General features: G+C 46.5%; 1 protein-coding gene across 5 annotated transcripts in view; it reads left to right on the top strand.

Moving 5' to 3' along the window:
- LOC110509310 (collagen alpha-1(XI) chain) overlaps positions 1–15273 on the top strand; it is a 128385-nt gene that overhangs the window by 100170 nt on the left and 12942 nt on the right. For all 5 annotated transcript variants that reach the window (XM_036967666.1, XM_036967665.1, XM_036967664.1 and 2 more), the window contains exons 29-51: positions 1496–1603; positions 2767–2820; positions 3219–3272; positions 4180–4224; positions 4463–4516; positions 4643–4687; positions 4832–4885; positions 4990–5043; positions 5164–5217; positions 6013–6210; positions 6424–6477; positions 7527–7634; positions 7975–8082; positions 9279–9386; positions 9887–9994; positions 10143–10196; positions 10396–10503; positions 13360–13413; positions 13822–13929; positions 14145–14198; positions 14348–14401; positions 14587–14802; positions 15028–15081. In XM_036967666.1, coding sequence (XP_036823561.1) covers positions 1496–1603; positions 2767–2820; positions 3219–3272; positions 4180–4224; positions 4463–4516; positions 4643–4687; positions 4832–4885; positions 4990–5043; positions 5164–5217; positions 6013–6210; positions 6424–6477; positions 7527–7634; positions 7975–8082; positions 9279–9386; positions 9887–9994; positions 10143–10196; positions 10396–10503; positions 13360–13413; positions 13822–13929; positions 14145–14198; positions 14348–14401; positions 14587–14802; positions 15028–15081 — 1908 coding nt within the window. The remainder of the gene's footprint in view (positions 1–1495; positions 1604–2766; positions 2821–3218; positions 3273–4179; positions 4225–4462; positions 4517–4642; positions 4688–4831; positions 4886–4989; positions 5044–5163; positions 5218–6012; positions 6211–6423; positions 6478–7526; positions 7635–7974; positions 8083–9278; positions 9387–9886; positions 9995–10142; positions 10197–10395; positions 10504–13359; positions 13414–13821; positions 13930–14144; positions 14199–14347; positions 14402–14586; positions 14803–15027; positions 15082–15273) is intronic.

Raw genomic sequence — 15273 nt, 5'->3', positions numbered from 1 at the left:
GAGAGGAGAGGGATTTTATAGGGGGAAGAGAGGAGAAGAGAGGTGGAAGAGACGATAAGAGAGAGGGATTTTAGAGGGGGAAGAGAGGAGAAGAGAGGGGGAAGAGAGGAGAAGAGAGAGGGATTTGAGAGTAGGTAGAGAGGAGAAGAGAGAGGGATTTGAGAGGGGGAAGAGAGGAGATAAGAGATGGATTTGAGAAGGGGAAGAAAGGAGAAGAGAGAGGGATTTGAGAGGGGGAAGAGAGGAGAAGAGAGAGGGATTTGAGAGAGCCCTGTTCTCGAGAGGAGAGGAGGCAGGAGGCTCCCGGCATGGACCGGAATGTAATTGTCTACTTGTGTTGCGTGCTTATGAGTGTGCGTGAGTTAGAGAGTGAGAACTGCTTCTGTTTGATTAACTTTTTAGCATGAGTTACAACGTGTGAGTGTCAAACTGGAAGAGACAGAGTCTTTGTGATTACTGTGATGTGTTTGTGCATATGTAAGTGGGCACATACGTGTGAAGTGTGTGTGTGTGTGTTTGACGGCGAGTCTACGGGGGACTGTTCATGGGTGCACTGGGTCGGCACTGTAACGACAAATTGTCAGAGCCAGTTTGTACCCTGCCGTTTAAAGTTGTGCTCTGCCTTATAGCAGCCTCAGCACAGCACCACTAACCCACCAGAGGATGCATACACTTTAACAGGGAGGAAATAAAAGTCCTCTTATATCACACAGTCAGCTTGACAGACAGACAGAGAGCAGGGGAAATGGCCTCATTTGATTCTTTGAGCAGTTACTGAGCATCAGAGACTGATCTGCTCAACACTCACTGTCTGAAGGGCTGGACCCGGAGGAGCAGGGGTCATGACTGAAACGGGGACTGAAACGGTGTGAGGATGAAACGGTGTCATGACTGAAACGGGGACTGAAACGGTGTCATGACTGAAACGGGGACTGAAACGGCGTGAGGATGAGACGGTGTCATGACTGAAACGGGGACTGAAACGGTGTGAGGATGAGACAGTGTCATGACTGAAACGGGGACTGAAACGGTGTGAGGATGAGACGATGTGAGTGATGTGGATATGGTAGTGCATTCTGAAGGACCTGGGAAGCAGGTGTCATGGCTCTATTATATGACATGACACAATATACTCATGGAAAAAAGGGTTCCAAAAGGGTTCTTTGGCTGTCCGCTTACAATAACCTTTTTGGTTCCAAGTAGAGCCCTTTTGGGTTCCATGTAGAACTCTCTGTGAAAAGGGTTCTATATGGAACCAAAAACAGTTATTCAAAGGGTTCTCCTATGGAGAAAACCCCCCAAAAACATTTAGGTTCTAGATATCACCTTTTTTCTAAGAGTGTACGTTAAGATCGAAGATATGGTATGATTCGAATAGTAAATCAACCACATGGAAAGCCACAATAAGTGAATCTAGGATACAACATGATACTCTGAGAAATAGTATGACACAATATGAGGTTCCCCTGACAACCTGGTTATGTGTGTTATCCAGGGTGAGCTGGGACCTGCAGGACCCAGAGGAGAGGACGGACCTGAGGGGCCCAAGGGTCGCTCTGGTCTCCCTGGAGACGCTGGCCCTCTCGGACCCAACGGAGAAAAGGTGAGTCGTCTTTGCCCTTGTGACAAACTTCACATTCACTGTGAAACCAAGTGTTTAGGATCTGAACACATAACTCAACACTTTTCTGTAACACAGCAAGGCCTTCAGAATTTCAATGAGAACACGTGACAGTGTTTAAACCTGCAAGTCACAATACGCTGGATTGTGAAGTGAATAGTAATTTCTATCGGAATATAGGCAACAATTGGAATATTTTTATCACCTACAACCTGCACTCAGAATGACTGCTATGCTGAAATAGTTACCAAACAATACTTAAACCACTGAAACTGGAACAACCATCTCAGTAATGGGTGCAATAACTCCAACCCCCTTACAGATTGTATTAGTTTAGAAAAATGTATACGATCAATCGACCAATATGTATGAGGAAACATAGATATTAAAACAACTATTCTAAAAATCAACTTGCAACAAAGAATGCTGGGAAATATGATAATATTGCCCCTCCCACGTACTCTGAGAGACAATAGGAAAGTAAACACTAGTTTATAAAATCTGAACACTTAGGAGATATACAGTAGGTGTTCTCCTGATTTGAAACTGACAGGAAAAAGCTGACTATCATGTTTAATCTTGCATTTTAAACACCTGTGTTTAAGATGAGAACACTTTTAAAACACTGACTATACACATGTAGGATATTTTCTATCTATAACCAGTGAAACACTGGAGTGACTTATTTATTCTATTCATTAAAACAAGGACAATTCGTTTTATAGCTTATAAGACAAAGTAGTTGCGAGATGTTTAATTTTCCTTGGTATAGTGTGTCTCTCTCTACTGTAATTTAGTAATTGGGAATCAGAATAATTTTATAGAATTCCCCAGAGAAACTATCTTTTGAAGTGGAACGTAGAGAGAGACAGTTTTCTCTTCCCACTTCCAGCCCACATCTAGCAGGATGAGGGTGTAAACAAAACAGAATGGCTTCAGATTGGCCTGACCCAGAAAAGGGGGAATAGAAAAGACAGGGAAATAGATGGAGGAGATACACAAGACTTAATGAATACTTAAACCCATGACATTCAAGCCAAGTCACTTTGCGACAACTGTAGATGCACAAAAAGGCGTTTATAAATAAATGGGTTTCATTGATTGATATACTGATGGTGACTTTGTTTTGTGTTCCTCTCTCTCAGGGCAAACTGGGTGTTCCAGGGTTGCCAGGATACCCCGGAAGACAAGGGCCAAAGGTAAGTCCCCTTTTCCTCCCAGAATCCCTTTCTCTGTCTTTATCATAGTGGACACTTCAAGGAGGCACACCTGAAGGACCCCTTGATTGAACATGGCGTTATTGATGGACTGGCCCTGACTGCCCAGCAGGGCACCGCTCTGACGCAGGCGGGGGCAGGGAGGTCATGTTTGAACCTCCCGGATCAAAGGGGACAGGATTTAGCCATGCCTTTTGGTGTCAGACAGACGCCCACTGAACGAGCGCTGCCCAAAATGCGTCACTGCTGCCTACAACAGCACGTTTCACTTTACACCACTCAGCGTCTTTGTTTCTCGCCTTTGACGAACATGGGATTTAATCTTTTTTGCCTCTCTCTCTCTCTCTCTCTATCCCTCCTTTCTTTTTTTATCAACACAGGGATCTCAGGGATTCCAAGGTTTCCCCGGAGCCAACGGAGAGAAAGGAGCAAGGGTAGGGTCAGAGAAAAGCGCACCTGTCAATTTTTTTTGGCGCTTAGTATTAGTATCCTCACGTTTGAAGTTATAGTTGCATGTCTGCTCTACATACCTACAGAACAACTCTGTGGATGTGTGAGCCGGCCCAGTGCATTTCACTTTGAAGTTTTAGCCTGTCCACTGCTTAGAGTTTTGGATCAATACTGAATCGGACCAATGGAGACGGGGTTTATTGTCTCTCTAGTGCGAATTCAAAAGACACAGGAAAAAGATGAAACCAAGGACATAAAGACTGTTGTATTCCTTCTTCATTACCATCCTCACATAAGAGCATTGAAAATCACCACAAAGGCAATTTATCACATTGTACAGGACTCGGTTTCATTGCCGTCACTTGTAAATCGAAAACCCACACACAGCCATAATCCTTTTCTTTGTTGATTTGACGTACAGCAAGGAAATACGGCCTCATATTGCTCTGAAATCGTGGAAATATGTCTTATTATATAGCATTGTTTTGCCGATCTACCTCACTGTTCTCTCTCCCAATAACAGTTTTGAATATGTAAAGCCGTGTATCTAGTTTCATTATGAAAAACTATTTTCAAATTTAAACATCTTGGCCTTTGTTCGCTCCCTTGAGACAAAGAAGAAGAAAGAGTCTTACCATAGATAGATGAATACATAATGTTTAAATGTAAGTCATTTAGCAGACACTCTCATCTAGAGGGACCCAGAGCGACAGTTGAATGAGGAATAGGTCTCAATGCTAGTTGAAGTAGCCGTGGTGACAGTGAGAATGGGACCTATTTATGCCACAGGTCTAGTTCATCTGACTGGTTAGATAGGTCAGGGCTGTCTCAAATTCATTACCATGGCGACCTGTGACCTCTGCCCTCTGTATTTGTTATGGTTCCTCACAGGGACTTGCAGGGAAGGCTGGCCCAAGAGGACAGAGAGGACCAACGGTAAGTCTACCGCCTCTTGGACCTCCACTATCACTGGCGATATACTGTAGGTAACCATGACAACGGTGTGTCCAGGTGACACAGGTTATGGTTTATTACCTTGACCCTCCAATAGGAGGTTAAGTGAATGAAAGGAGGACATCCTCTAATGGTGAAGGATATCTTCAGAGTGTTGTATCTACTTTATTGGTATTCCTCCCTCCTGACGTTCCTCCTCTTTTTCTTTCTCTCCTCCCAGGGACCTCGTGGAGAGAGGGGACCAAGGGGACCAACAGGAAAAGCTGGACCAAAGGTGAGTTAGGGTGTCTTCCAATATGACATGGCTGACGTAATGCCTCACTATCATACAGTGGTATGATCTTGTCTGTCATTGGCTGAGTCCATTCTGACCACTTCCTGTTTCCTCCCTGTCTCCCAGGGTACCTCAGGAAGTGACGGCCCTCCAGGACCTCCCGGTGAGAGGGTATGTACTAGAGCATCCCTCACTCAAATACCTATTCATCTGTATCAATATGATCCGTTTCCAATAGTGGTTATTGAGTGGTTATTGATAACTGATTGATTGATAACTGATTGATTGACTGTATCGTCTGCTTGTGTGTTTCAGGGTCTTCCAGGGCCTCAGGGGCCAACAGGATTCCCCGGACCAAAGGGCCCACCCGTAAGACCCCCCCCCCAAACAAATGACAACACAACACATAGTGTTTTAACGGTGGACTAGTGCGTATGTGTGGCTTTACTGAGGTTATCTTCCTGTGTTTTCAGGGCCCCGCCGGGAAAGATGGTCTGCCCGGACACCCTGGACAGAGAGGCGAGACTGTGAGTGAACACGCTGCTGTTGAAGCCCTGTCCCTAGTGTCACAGGCCAGAGTTTCACTTCTCCCGAACCTTACGCGTACAACCTTCTTATACCGCTCTCATTATCTCTTCTCCTCGCAGGGTTTCCAAGGCAAGACGGGCCCACCTGGACCCCCAGGAGTGGTCGGACCTCAGGTGAGTTCCTGCCACAATACTAACACACACATATCCCGCTGGATCATATCTCTCTGTGGTACTGGGAGGGGAAAAACACACCCAATACAATACCTTTCAGTGGCCTGGCCTGGCCTCGTCAACAGGTAGACGTGGCAAGGGTCATGTCGATATCGGAGTAGTAGTTGACTGATGAGCTAATAAGTAGCGTGGCGCGACTCACATCGCGTCAACGCGGTCTGCACTCTGAATTAGCCCCCGGTTAGAGGGAGAGGATGGAAACCGGAAGTGTTCGGCCGAGCTACTAAGATTATGTCTGATGGTGGACAGGATGTGTAGGGTGTTACAAGAGTGTGATAAGGGTGACTTGCAGGTGTCGTAAGGCAGCCATAGTGAGTTTTAGCTGTGTTTGTTGTCCACCCAGAAGGGATTTTCTCCTATCCGTATCTGGTTAGATAGGTGACTGTCAGAAGGTTGTTTATCCTCTTAGATATTAGCACTAGGCTGTTCATTCATTATGCATGCTTAGTCAACAACCATTTCCACCCAAGAGCTTCTCTCCTAATGCTAATTGAGAACATTACATGCATTGATGCTATTATTCTGGCAGATGGATGACGCCTTCATGGAGTGACTAGCGAATACCGGGGGTTGGCTGCCTCCCACTCTCTCACACTCTGTCACCCTATGCTCATACTGTGCAGACACCCTGCTTCACTTTGTTGTCTTATTCATACAATCGCACTCACTCTTTCTCTTTGTTTCTCGCTCTCTCCTTCTCTCCTTCTCTCTTTCTCTCTCTCTCTCCATCCACAGGGCCCCACAGGTGAGACTGGTCCAATGGGAGAACGTGGCCACCCCGGACCCCCAGGCCCACCCGGTGAGCAGGGTCTTCCTGGATCTGCTGGCAAAGAGGGAGCTAAGGGTGACCCAGGTCCCGCTGGCCCGGCTGGTAAGGACGGTCCCCCTGGTCTGAGAGGGTTCCCAGGAGAGAGAGGTCTACCCGGACCAGTGGTAAGTAGCACACACCTCACATCATGTCTGTCTTATATCTATTGGGGATAAATACGATTCAGATCAACCCCCCTGCTGCCTTAATTTTGTTAACCTGAGAAGATTCCCACACCAGGATTCTGGGATAGATAGAGAGGGGTCTGCCCGGCGTTAACCAAGGCGGAGGTGCATGGTGCTTCCTCTAAAAGTTTGTGTCTCTCTGTCTCTCGACAGGGGGCTCACGGCCTGAAAGGGAATGAAGGCCCCGGCGGCCCGCCTGGACCTGCTGTGAGTACTCACATCCACCAACATCCTCTCTTCAACTCTCACTTCCTGTACTTCCGTCACTCACACTCGCCATCAATATTTCTCTCTCCGTCGTTATCTCCTATTTCTTCTATCTTTATTTCATACACACACTTAATGTGGGAATACGGTTCACAGCTGAGCGCATCAGTTGCATTAAGATGCTGCACGTCATGTGTCAGTGATACTCATCGTTTGTTAATTAGTCACGCAGCACAGGCTTCCACCTACTTAGTAGATTTGCGTGACGTTCAGGTTCTACTCTAAACACGTTGCATGTACCTGTCAAAGGCACAAGGCGAGACCCAATTGCAGACACACAGGAGGCAGATGGTTGGAGTCTGACCATGTTTATTAATCCAAAGGGGGTAGGCAAGAGAATGGTCGTGGACAGGCAAAAAGGTCAAAATCAGATCAGAGTCCAGGAGGCACAGAGTGGCAGACAGGTCAGGTCAGGCAGGTACAAAGTCCAGAAACAGGCAAGGGTCAAAACTGGGAGAACTAGAAAAAGGAGAATAGCAAAAAGCAGTAGTACGGGAAAAAACGCTGGTTGACTTGGAAACGTACAAGGCGAACTGGCACAGAGAGACAGGAAACACAGGGATAAATACACTGGGGAAAATAAGCGACACCTGGAGGGATGGAGACAATCACAAGGACAGGTGAAACAGATCAGCACCTGATGTAGGCTAGTACGCCCTGGATTTACAGAAAGTGTAGAGGTATCAAGGTAGTGCCAATGTAGTTCAATAAAGGCAGAGCCATGCATTTAGATGGGGAATATAATGTCTAGAATGAGCATTATGTAACATTTACATCACACTACAGAAATTCCATGGCAGCCATGTTAACGCCCCATTACCATCACATGGGGGGGAGGGGGATGTTTAAACAAGGCTATGTAACTAAATGTCTCGAATAAGAACAATGTTTGAAATTCTTAAAGTTGCCCAACTCTCTAAATGTATGGCTCTGGTTTCAGGTAGTACAAGTAGGGAGCTGCAGTGACCGCGTCTCTCCCTGTGTTCTAGGGTTCCCCTGGTGAGCGTGGTCCTGCTGGCACAGCCGGACCCACCGGACTCCCCGGACGACCAGGACCTCAAGGACCCCCAGGACCCGCAGGAGAGAAGGGTGGACCGGTAAGACCCGGTTCAGTTCAGCCTGGTTCCTGGCCACGTCGCTAGTTTAAACATAAAGCGTGTTGTTGGGGAAACAAATGTATTTCTCTCAGCTACGGTATATCCCAGGGCTGTCTTAGCCTCCTCGTTTGAATTGATCTGTTGTACAGTGCAGAAGTTGTTCGCGTCAATTCCTTTCTAATTCAATCAATTCAGGAAGTAAACATTTTCCTTTCTGAATTGACCGAATTAAAATGGAATGGATCCCAACCCTGCAGTACATTAAGTCTCTCCAGGTGAGAATATCTGGTACATGACTGAAATTGAATGGAATGTAATATGCTGTACAAATGTGTTACAGGGAGAGAAAGGACCACAAGGCCCCGCTGGTAGAGACGGTATCCAGGGACCGGTGGGTCTGCCTGGCCCCGCTGGACCTCTTGGAGCCCCCGGAGAGGATGGAGACAAGGTGGGCTGGCTCGCTGAGGGAAGAGTAGTGTGGGTGTGCGACTGAATGTATATAAAAGTGATCAAAACACACTCGACGTGATGATTTAGCTCAAAGTCAGAACTTGTCTGGGCTTCCATATTCCGACCCTTTCCTTAGTGGTGTTGACAGGCAGTTTTCCCTGGCTTACAGGTCTGTAAGTCTTTAATGCTGACAGAAGGCTGAACCCGTTAAGTCGCTCAATTTAGTATTTTTCAGATGGCAGAGAGATGACCTGCTAGTATTAGTATGCAGACTCACAGACGGGAGGAACAACTCCCCTACACACTGAGACACACTGAGACACACTGAGACAGAGAGACAGAGATAGCGAGATAAACATTTGTGTGAAGATCAGCTGTAATTGAATCTCTTATCCTTGGAGGACTGAGGTATTTGACTTTACGATAGGGAGACACACACACCACACACACACACACACAAAGATCTCACTAACATCCACAGTCTCATTACAAGGTCTTTACCACTGGGAACGGAGAGGAGAACTCCACAGCCTTTATTAACAGAAGTAAAGGAGAATATATTTGTATTTTGATTTCAGAAACAATAACCACGTGACCAGCTATCCTCTGGGTTGGCTGAGGGAAAGTCTGATTCAGTGTTTTCCCATCATTTCAAACACTCAAAGAATGTGAATGCATTTGAATATGCCTAACGGTGTGATGTGCTGGTGTCATTTTCGCTTTTTACTGTTGAAATGCATTGCAAAGAAGGTGTGAATGGGATCCGTGACAGGCTGCTAGTCACTTGTCACAGAGAGACAACAAACCCGTTCTAGGATTTGACTCTTAGTTATGACAGTGTGTCAGCGAATTATATTTGAAGTTGACAAGGACATATCAAAAGCCCTGAGACCTGTCTTATATCCCTGCCAAGCACACAGTCACACTGTGGGAGGAGCTATAGGAGGACGGGCTCATTGTAATGGATGGAATGGAATGAATGGAACAGAGTCAAAAATGTGGTTTCCAGACGCTTAATGTGTTTGATACCATTCCATTGATTCCATTCCGGTATTTACAATGAGCCCACCCACCTATAGCGTGTCCCACCAGCCTCCTCTGATTTAGATGAACACACAAACTCAACAGGATGGAAGTGTGTTTACGCAACGGGATTCTGTTGACTGGCGTTGTCGCGTTTGTTTCTATCACCAGGGAGAGATTGGAGAGCCAGGCCAGAAGGGAAGCAAAGGAGACAAAGGTGAACATGGTCCACCTGGTCCTACTGGTCCCCAAGGCCCAGTCGGAGCGCCTGGTCCTGCTGTAAGTATCCAGCTGAACCCCCCCCCCCCCCCACAGTTTATTAGATCTGGAGGTGACCATTGTATATATGATGTCACTTCCTGCCACTGTCTTCTGGCCTACAGTATCTGCTAACGTTTAGCCCCCATGCTCCTTCTCTTTCTCCTATACTGACCCCCTCTCTCGCCCTTGCTCAACCCCACTGTCTCTCTCTTTATTTCTCTATTTCTCCCTCTCTCTGCTCCTTCTCTCCTTTTCCTCTCTCTCTCTCTCTCTCTCTCTCTCTCTCTCTCTCTCTCTCTCTCTCTCTCTCTCTCTCTCTCTCTCTCTCTCTCTCTCTCTCTCTCTCTCTCTCTCTCTCTCTCTCTCTCTCTCTCTCTCTCTCTCTCTCTCTCTCTCTCTCTCTCTCTCTCTCTCTCTCTCTCTCTCTCTCTCTCTCTCTCTCTCTCTCTCTCTCTCTCTCTCTCTCTCTCTCTCTCTCTCTCTCTCTCTCTCTCTCTCTCTCTCTCTCGGGTGTGTAGGGAGCTGATGGAGAGCCCGGTCCTAGAGGTCAGCAGGGTCTGTTTGGCCAGAAGGGAGATGAAGGAGCCAGAGGATTCAACGGACCCCCAGGCCCAGTGGGACTGCAGGTCAGAACCACCGCCAGAACCAGAGACAGTCTCTGGATGTGTCCCAAATGGCACCCTATTCCCTATTTAGTGCACTGATTTTCAACCACAGCCCATAGGGCTCTGTTGTTGTGATTGTGACTGATGCCATTGTCTTGTCTGATTGCAGGGATTGCCTGGTCCCGGCGGCGAGAAGGGAGAAACCGGAGACGTTGGTCAGATGGTAAGATTTCCTAATATCCTCGTACAATATACCTATAGAGTTGAATGAAATAGAACAGAATACTAATGTACCGATATTGAGTGTAATTGTATGGATTGTACACAATGAATTTAGCACTGTCAGATGACTATATATATGATCATATTTTATTCCGATGTGGGTGTGATGACTCATCACTCCTTCTCTCCTTCCCTTCTAGGGTCCTCCCGGTCCCCCTGGCCCCAGAGGCCCCTCCGGACCCCCAGGAGCTGATGGCCCTCAGGGACCCCCTGGTGGTATTGGAAACCCTGGTGCTGTTGGAGTGAAGGTAAGGTCCCCCTGTTAATACACTTCACCTCAATGTACAACCCTTTCATAGTAGGCTTGAAGAGCGATTGCGCTTAGAAAGCAACTTTAAAAACGACCTATGTGGCATCGATATGAGTCAAAAACTTTTATTCTAGTTTCAAAATGTACTACAAAGCGTGAATATGATCATTTTGGTCATACAGTCAGTCTCATCCGAAACGGAGATTTGCGAGATTATATGAAGAAAAAAAAAAATTCACACAATGAAGTAACAGTTTTCCGTGGGTTGGTTTTATTTTAATCCTGCCCACATGCCCACAACTGGGAACACCCAAGTAATCAGAGCGCACCTGCACGTGACCTGATCATAATGCCCATGGTCAATTCAATTTGACGTTAGATATTCCTATGGGACTAGTTAGGCACCATCAGTAAATTACATAATGTACATGGGAAAATATTTTGAAAAGGTCAATAGCTCCGAATTTAAATTACTTAAAAACCTCAAACCAACTATAAATTGTAGAAATGCATTTACAAATATTGAAAGCATTTAATGTGACACTTAACAGATGTGCAACATTAAAATATTGTCCCATTTACATTGTGTAATTTATTGACAGTCCCTAACTATCCCCAGAGCTAGGCTATTCAAAGTCAGACCAACTTTGCCATGTTCGCACACCAGCCAGCTGAAGCTAATTGCCAAAATAATTTGGATAACGCTTACAAACCTGCTAACACAGACAAGAGACACCCAAATAAATCCACACCCCGAAACCAACTCACGCTTGAATTCAGTCATGGCCGCTAGCATTTATTAATGAACCAAATCTAAGAGCCAAATCTAAAATGATGCCAAATCAGGAAGTGCAGCTTCCTACCACTTGGCTTAGACCTCTTGGCCCCTTTGGGAGCATAGGCCATTCACCATGGCTCTTTGAGATATACATACATAACAGAGGACTCAGACAGTATTGGGATGCGTAGTTGTTACGTATCTGTTCCTGCAGAGAAAATGCCCATGGTTTACGTCAGTCCAGAGTGGATGGCAAGATCTATTTACCATGTTGCTGAACTCAAGAGACAAAAAGTGTCTTGTCTATCCGTGTGTAACTCTAGTTTAAAGTATCAACAGGACACAGATATGCTGACTGTGCAAGAGGTCCAACAATTGTCAGTTTGAGTTTCAGTACAACCTATATTGTAATTCAGATCACCACTCATTCATCTTTGCAAAGCTTCCGTCATCATTAATAGTTGATGCTGCTGTTTTAAAGCACTTTTTTTTTTAAATGGGAAAGGCTCATTTTCATTCTCAAGTGAAAGCGAGCAACACACGCGCACACACACACACACACACACACACACACAGAATCTTGTACAGCTAACCTTGTGCGACACACAATTCAGTCCCATTCAAAATCTAATTTTTCCTAACCCATACCCTTACCCTAACCCTAACCTTATCCCAAAAACCTAACCTTAACCCAAGCTCCTAATCCTAAAACTAACCGTAGCTCCTAACCCTTAACATAATTCTAACACACACACACACACACACACACACATACACACACACACACACAGCTTAATGGAAGTCATCCTCAGCAGTATTATCGCTGGAGAGAGTAGAAGTGTGAATAAATTCTCCAAGCTACTGTACCTAAGACGCTGTGCTGCTGAGTGCATTATTAAAAACACCTCGTCGAAAAAAAGCGTTGGCGTTTGGCTCGCCTTCGGGGGGGGGGGACCGTCCGGTCTGCAAGCTCTCTGCACTACGACAGTGGCGTGAATTGTTTTTTTCTGGTCCAGTCGACGGGATGACCTTCCCCCTGGGAGCACACATCCACCCCTTCCTCAAACAAAACCTTAGCTCACTGCAATCGCAATCCTTTCTCTGGCTGATCTGATCTGAGCTGTTCTGGCAGCTTTTATAGCAGGGGTTAGGCCAGGCCTGCTAACAGCAGCTTTGGTGTGTTACGGATCATAGTGGTTGTCTTTTAGTCTTCTTTTCTCCCTCTATCTATCCCTCTATATCCCCCCCATCTCTCTCTCTCACACTATGGGGAATAAGGTGCCATTTTGGATGGAAGCCCTATGTGGAGTCAGGCTTCCCAGAGAGCCAGATACACAGGGCTGTATAACATCTTTAGAAATAGCTTAGGAGAGAATCTCTCATGCCTTTAAACAGGTCTCTCTATCTGCTCTCTCTGCTGCCTGGGAGTGGATATCCTGACAGAAACAAGAACTCTTTGGGAAAGAGGCGAGATGCTTATTTATTTAGACTACGAATGGGTGGGTATGACCATACAGAGCTAGGTCTGTGGAGGAGGGAGAATAGGTATATTGTTGTACACTAGGCACAGCTTGGCTTGGCTCTGTGACGTTTGATCCAAATAGACCAAGACAGGCACTTTGCTCTGTCTCTGGTTTCCTCATCCCGCAGACCAGGGTTACGTAAACATTGTCTCTAGGAACACGTGTGCTGGCAACGTTTATATCCCGATGGGGACTGTGACGACGGGGCTTTATGTGACATTGAATAATGATAGGGCCTGAAGCCTGGGCCTTTTACCCAATAAGACAGGCAGGGAGGGAAGGAGAGGGAGGGAGGGAGAGTTGAGGATGTATGGAGACCAGGGAGGACCCAAAGTTCGCCCGCTCCTGGCCCAGCTCTGACTGGCTGTGATGGATTGAAACCTCTGGTGTCATCTCTTTCTATCCCCAATTGGGGGTGACCAAGGACGTCAGTAAATATGACTTTTTTTTGTTGTTGTTTTGGTTCACTGAACTGAATTGTTTTTATTTTCTTGTGTTCTCTCGCTCTCTCTCTCTCTCTCTCTCTCTCTGTCTCTCTCTTTCCGTCTCTCAGGGTGATTCAGGTGAAAGCGGAGAGCCTGGTCTTCAGGGAGAACTTGGCGGACCTGTAAGAGAACCCGAAAGAACCTGCACACTACCATCATCATGCAACAGAACGACACTCTCACCACAGCACTGCACTACACTACTACTGCCTCTCCACAGAAGAGAAAGAATTACACTGCTGCATACGCAATAATGGCCCGATTCATTCATGTATTACAACAGATAAAATGAGACTATTCCTCTGCTATTGAAACAATTACACAATTCGATACACAGTTCTGAAATGACAACTTCACCATTAGCGTAACCGTAGTTGAATTAAAACCATTATGAAAAGAAAGCCCGCCAACCACATGGAGTGTGATAAGCACACCCCTACTGTGCATTGACATAAACACATTATTGACACACTAACACTGGTGACACGCTAGTAAAAAAAACTGTTGACACACTGCCCCACCTGTCACAGGGCCCAAGGGGAGAGCGAGGAGAGAAGGGAGAGGGCGGTCCTGCTGGCTCTGCTGGACCCCCCGGCCCTAAAGGTCCCCCTGGAGACGACGGTCCTAAAGGAAGTCCTGTAAGTCCTGGTTACACGTCTCTGTAGAGTTGCATGTTACCCGTATTGCAGTTGAGTCCCGTAACTGCCCTGCGAATGTATTCCCCCAATGGGTGTTATGGATTTGTGATGAGTTGTCAGTGGGAGGCAAGGTAAGAGGGATTCCCTTTATGTGTTAATAAATTAGCCCTAGAGTCACTCTGGATACTGAGCATTTTGTCTGATTTCATTTCCAGGGTCCAAGTGGTTTCCCGGGTGATCCTGGTCCCCCTGGCGAGATCGGACAGGCTGTAAGTCACTGAAATGTTACAATGACATTGTTTTGACCTCCAGTTCCCGTAACGCTTTGGTACCAATTGAAATGTTTAAAAAAAATCCCAGACTGTGCTCTATCCGTCCAACGCAACTTTTACAACGTCTCTTTTTCTCCTCCTCCCAGGGTTTAGACGGTCCTCCTGGTGACAAGGGAGACGACGGAGAGGCTGGTCAACCTGTGAGTCTCGCCTAGCGCATTACTACACCCGTCCTAACGTCAAAACAGGCATTAACGAACTCGAACGTCTCTCATATCTGAAGGGAACTGCAGTAAACACGCTGGGCGGTACAAGAGTTTTTAGCACCAGTGACTTTTTTGCTCTCATCCCGTAATGTGAACCTTATCCTTTCTCACCTCCTTAGGGTTCCCCTGGACCCACCGGAGAGTCTGGTCCTTCTGGCCCACCAGGAAAGAGAGGCCCCCATGGAACAGTTGGACCCGAGGGCAGGCAAGGAGAGAAGGGAGCCAAGGGAGAGTCTGGTCTGGAGGGCCCACAGGGAAAGACAGGCCCAGTTGGTCCTCAGGGAGCACCTGGCAAGCAAGGTTCGGAAGGTCTCAGAGGTATCCCTGGCCCAGTTGTGAGTACAGCATTATTTCATATTTTTACTTCTTTGTGTCATAGCCATTACAGTTCCTAGGGGCAGTAACTGTGGATGTCCACAACACACAAAGATTAGCATAGTGTCTGATCTACAAAAGCTATTGCTAAAAAAAAAAGCACACGCTATAGGCATGAGGTCATAATACCAATATTGTATGTGATGATCAGTGGGTTAAAGCATTGACTCTCTGAATGTTTGCAGGGGGAACAAGGTCTTCCGGGTTCTTCAGGCCCTGACGGACCCCCTGGACCTATGGTGAGGACAGCCTAACCTTTCACCCTTGACCCTGGGTTGTTTGATGTCACAGGATTCACAGTACCTTGTCTTATTGGGCCAGACATGTAATATTATCTGTCCTCCCTCTCTACTCTTCTTCCTTCCTTCCTTTCTTCCGTCCCTCTCTACCCCTCTACCATTATATTTCCATCTCTCTCTCGCTACTCCTCT

The sequence above is a fragment of the Oncorhynchus mykiss genome, chromosome Y (genome assembly GCF_013265735.2).
Source record: "Oncorhynchus mykiss isolate Arlee chromosome Y, USDA_OmykA_1.1, whole genome shotgun sequence".
NCBI lineage: Eukaryota > Metazoa > Chordata > Actinopteri > Salmoniformes > Salmonidae > Oncorhynchus > Oncorhynchus mykiss.
Note: the sequence above shows the minus strand (reverse complement) of the source record. Positions and strands in the feature narration are given on the sequence as shown.